The 3,402-nt window shown below is 38.2% G+C and overlaps 1 protein-coding gene across 1 annotated transcript; it reads left to right on the forward strand.

The window, feature by feature from the left end:
* The first annotated feature begins 821 nt into the window (after positions 1 to 821).
* LOC108782746 (aspartate and serine-rich protein-like) lies at positions 822 to 1,277 on the forward strand. The gene has a single exon (XM_018551101.1). It carries the CDS (start codon positions 822 to 824, stop codon positions 1,275 to 1,277), a length of 456 nt encoding a protein of 151 aa, XP_018406603.1.
* Positions 1,278 to 3,402: the final 2,125 nt, after the last annotated feature.

Here is a 3,402-nt window from a genome sequence, read left to right on the forward strand (position 1 = left end):
GCCTGATGTTGACTTGTTATATGTCCCTGGTTGCTTATTATTTGAATTGAATTCCTTAAATTTCTTTCGTTTTGCTGTATGTTTTCCTCTAGGCTGCTTATGTGGTTTATTGTAGAGTTGATGATCTTCAATTGATTACTTACAGCATGTCGGATTGCTGCTGCTTCATTATGTAGAAGTGTTAATTGTTCTTTTATGATTTTTTCATCATTGGCGTCCATTGTTCCAAATAATGATTTTGCTATAGATCCTAGCCCGTTTATTAATCCGCGTCTTTTATTTATTGGCGCTGTATAAATTGCTTGAATTGCGGTGATCAGGTTTTTGGCTCTATCGTGGCCTCTTTCAGCAATTGTGTACATGTTTTTACATGTATTATCGTTTAATAATGTGTACTCACACATCTTTTTTGTTTCTTCTATACTCCCTTGTAACTGCATTAGTCGCTTATCTATCGCGTTCATGTCTGTGTGTATGACCAGTCTCCAATGACTTTCAATTTGATATAATCTTCCTGTCTTTTCGAAGTAAGCACCTGGACTATGTGTAAATCTCTCTATTTGATAGGGTGCGTTTATTTCTTCTCCTATTGCTAGGCTAGCCCACCAGATTCTGTAACGAATCATTGGGTTTTTGTTAATTCTTATTACATTTTTATTCGGAAAGTAATTCTATCCGGTGTCTACTTGCAGTCTTTTGGTTTAGTGTTGCGTCTTTTATCTTATACTTTTCGTTTCGTATTTAATGTCGTCAGCGGTCTGTGTTAGCGTTAGCGTCTTTTCTATTTGCAAGAGAGGCTGTCTTTTAGTCACTCGTGAACCATGCTTTATACCGTAGCTCCGTCGTTTTCCGATGCATCTGATTCGGAGGAGGAGATTCCTCTCGTAGGTAGTGCGGCCCCCTATTTTCCCGTAGGGGAGGATGAATATAGTGGGGCAGAGGGCGAGGGAATTGATTCTGGATCTGAGGACGAATTTGCCTTGATGAATGTATCAAGTAATGGGGAGAGTGACTCCAGTGATAGTGACTTGGAGGTGGAGGAGAAGTTAGATTCTGATTCCGAAGCTATGGATACTGATCCTGAGGATATGGATACTGATCCTGAGGGTATGGACACTGATCCTGAGGATATGGATACTGATACTGAGGGTATGGACACTGATCCTGAGGATATGGATACTGATCCTGAGGATATGGATGAGGAATTAAGTGATAATCCCGTCCCTTCCATGTGTAATTCCTCTAGTGCAGAGGATGGATCCCTGTTAGGGGATTAATGTATTTTATTATTCTTTTTAAAGTAGACCGTAGTGTAGTGTAGACTTTTATAGTTTTAGTGTAGACGTAGTTTTTAGTGTAGACATTTTTTAGTGTAAATAGTTTTATATGTGAACTGTCCTGTGCCTTGCGTGGATTACTTCTACTTCTTTTGGTGAGTAATTATTTGTTTTATCTTCTGCATGTCTTTATTTTTTGACTGCTTTTAATTGTTTATGTGTCAACTTTCGACTAGTCGCTTATGAATGCTTTTAGTCTATTTGCGTGCGTCGGAATTGTTCGTCGACCCTTCTTTATCGCGTAGTTTACGTCAGATAATTTTTCCATTACTATGTATGGTCCGGTCCATAGGGACTCTAGTTTCTTTGAGCGTCCTCGTCTCAAAGTTTCATCGTACAATAATACTTTGTCTCCTACCTTGAATTTTGTTTCTTTCGTATTTTTATCGTAATACTGTTTTGCCTTATCTTTGGCTCCCTGTATTTTATCTTTGGCGACCTGGTGTGTAGCTCGTAGTCTTTCTCGTAGTTCTTGAGCGTAGTCGTCATAAGAGTACGTAATTTTTGGTGGTGTTGATAATGCTGATGGTAAGGTAGCTTTATGTCCATATATTAATTCGAATGGAGTGTAACTAGTTGCGGTGTGAGGAGTTGTGTTGTAGGTGAACATGGCGTAGGGTATCCATTCATCCCAGTCCGTTTGATCCGCATTTATGTAGTGTCGTAAATATTCAGCTAGTGTTCTATGTGAACGTTCCAAAGCTCCATTGCTTTCTGGATGATAGGCAGTAGTTTGAATTTTATTAATCTTTAGTAGTTTACATGTATTTTTAAATATTTCACTTAAGAAGTTGGTACCTTGATCGGTTAGTACTCCTTGTGGTATTCCATATTCCAGTATTATTTTGGTAGTGAATTCTTTTGCTATTGTCGCAGCTTCTTGATTTGGAATAGGCATAGCTTTGCTATATTTCGTTAAAGCATCTTGAAATGTCAGTATATATTTATTTCCATTTGTAGTGACTGTTAGTGGTCCTACAATGTCGAGTGCACATTTTTCAAATGGCTTATCCAGTGTGTCCGTGATAACTAGTGGTGCTTTGATTTTTCTTGATAGTTTATTCTTTTGGCAATACTCACATTTGGCTATATAATTTTCTACATCTTTATTGATGTTGGGCCAGGTATGATTTATCTTGATTCTTTTTAAGGTACGTTCTACCCCTTGATGTCCTCTTGTAGGCGCGTCATGATATTCGAAGAGAATTTGTTTTTTGTCTTCTTCGCTGTAGATTTTTTCATTAGTTGCTGTTTCTTCAGTAGTAATAGTTGCTATATTTCTGCTCAATGCGTCTGCATTGGCATTAGCTTTTCCTGGCTTATGTACGATCTCATAGTCGTATTCTTCTAGTTTTAATCGCCAACGGATTAATCTTGATCCGGGATCTGTTACGTTGAATAACCATATCAATGGCTTATGATCCGTTATTATTTTAAATTTGGTACCGTATAGATAAGGTCGGAAGTGCTTGACGGCCCATACGATTGCTAATAATTCTTTTTCTGTCGTATTATAATTTTGCTCAGCTTGCGTTAATACGCGGTTTGCGTAAGCTATCGGACGGTCTTGGCCTACCGCGCCTTGTGATAGCACGGCTCCAATGGCGTAATCTGATGCGTCCGTTGTCAGTAGAAATTCTTGATCGAAGTCAGGATACTTTAATACAGGTGCAGTAATTAATTTGTTTTTTAAGACTTCAAATGCATCTTGCTGCATTGTAGTCCATTTGAACTCCTTTCCTTTTCTTGTTAAGGCAGTTAGAGGCTTCGCGATTTTTGAGAAATCGACTATAAATTTTCTATAATATTCTGCAAAAGGCATGCGATTAAACTCGTAATGTCCATATGGCGTTGAGAAAGCTGTTTTGCTCTTATCTTTTTTAGCCATTGGTATCTGATGATAACCGGAAGCTAGATCAAGTGTTGGAAAATATTTGGCGTTTCCTAGTTGATCCAGTATATCCGTAATATTTGGTAGTGGAAATGAGTCTCCAATAGTGAGATCATTTAATTTTCGTAAGTCTATCACGGCTCGTAGCTTAGGCTTTCCTGATGCATCCGTCTT

Source organism: Cyphomyrmex costatus, unplaced genomic scaffold, assembly GCF_001594065.2.
Source record: "Cyphomyrmex costatus isolate MS0001 unplaced genomic scaffold, Ccosl1.0 scaffold134, whole genome shotgun sequence".
Lineage (NCBI taxonomy): Eukaryota > Metazoa > Arthropoda > Insecta > Hymenoptera > Formicidae > Cyphomyrmex > Cyphomyrmex costatus.

Excerpts from the sequence above, each read along its gene's own strand:
- LOC108782746 (XM_018551101.1), top strand. The coding sequence starts at position 822 with ATGCTTTATACCGTAGCTCCGTCGTTTTCCGATGCATCTGATTCGGAG.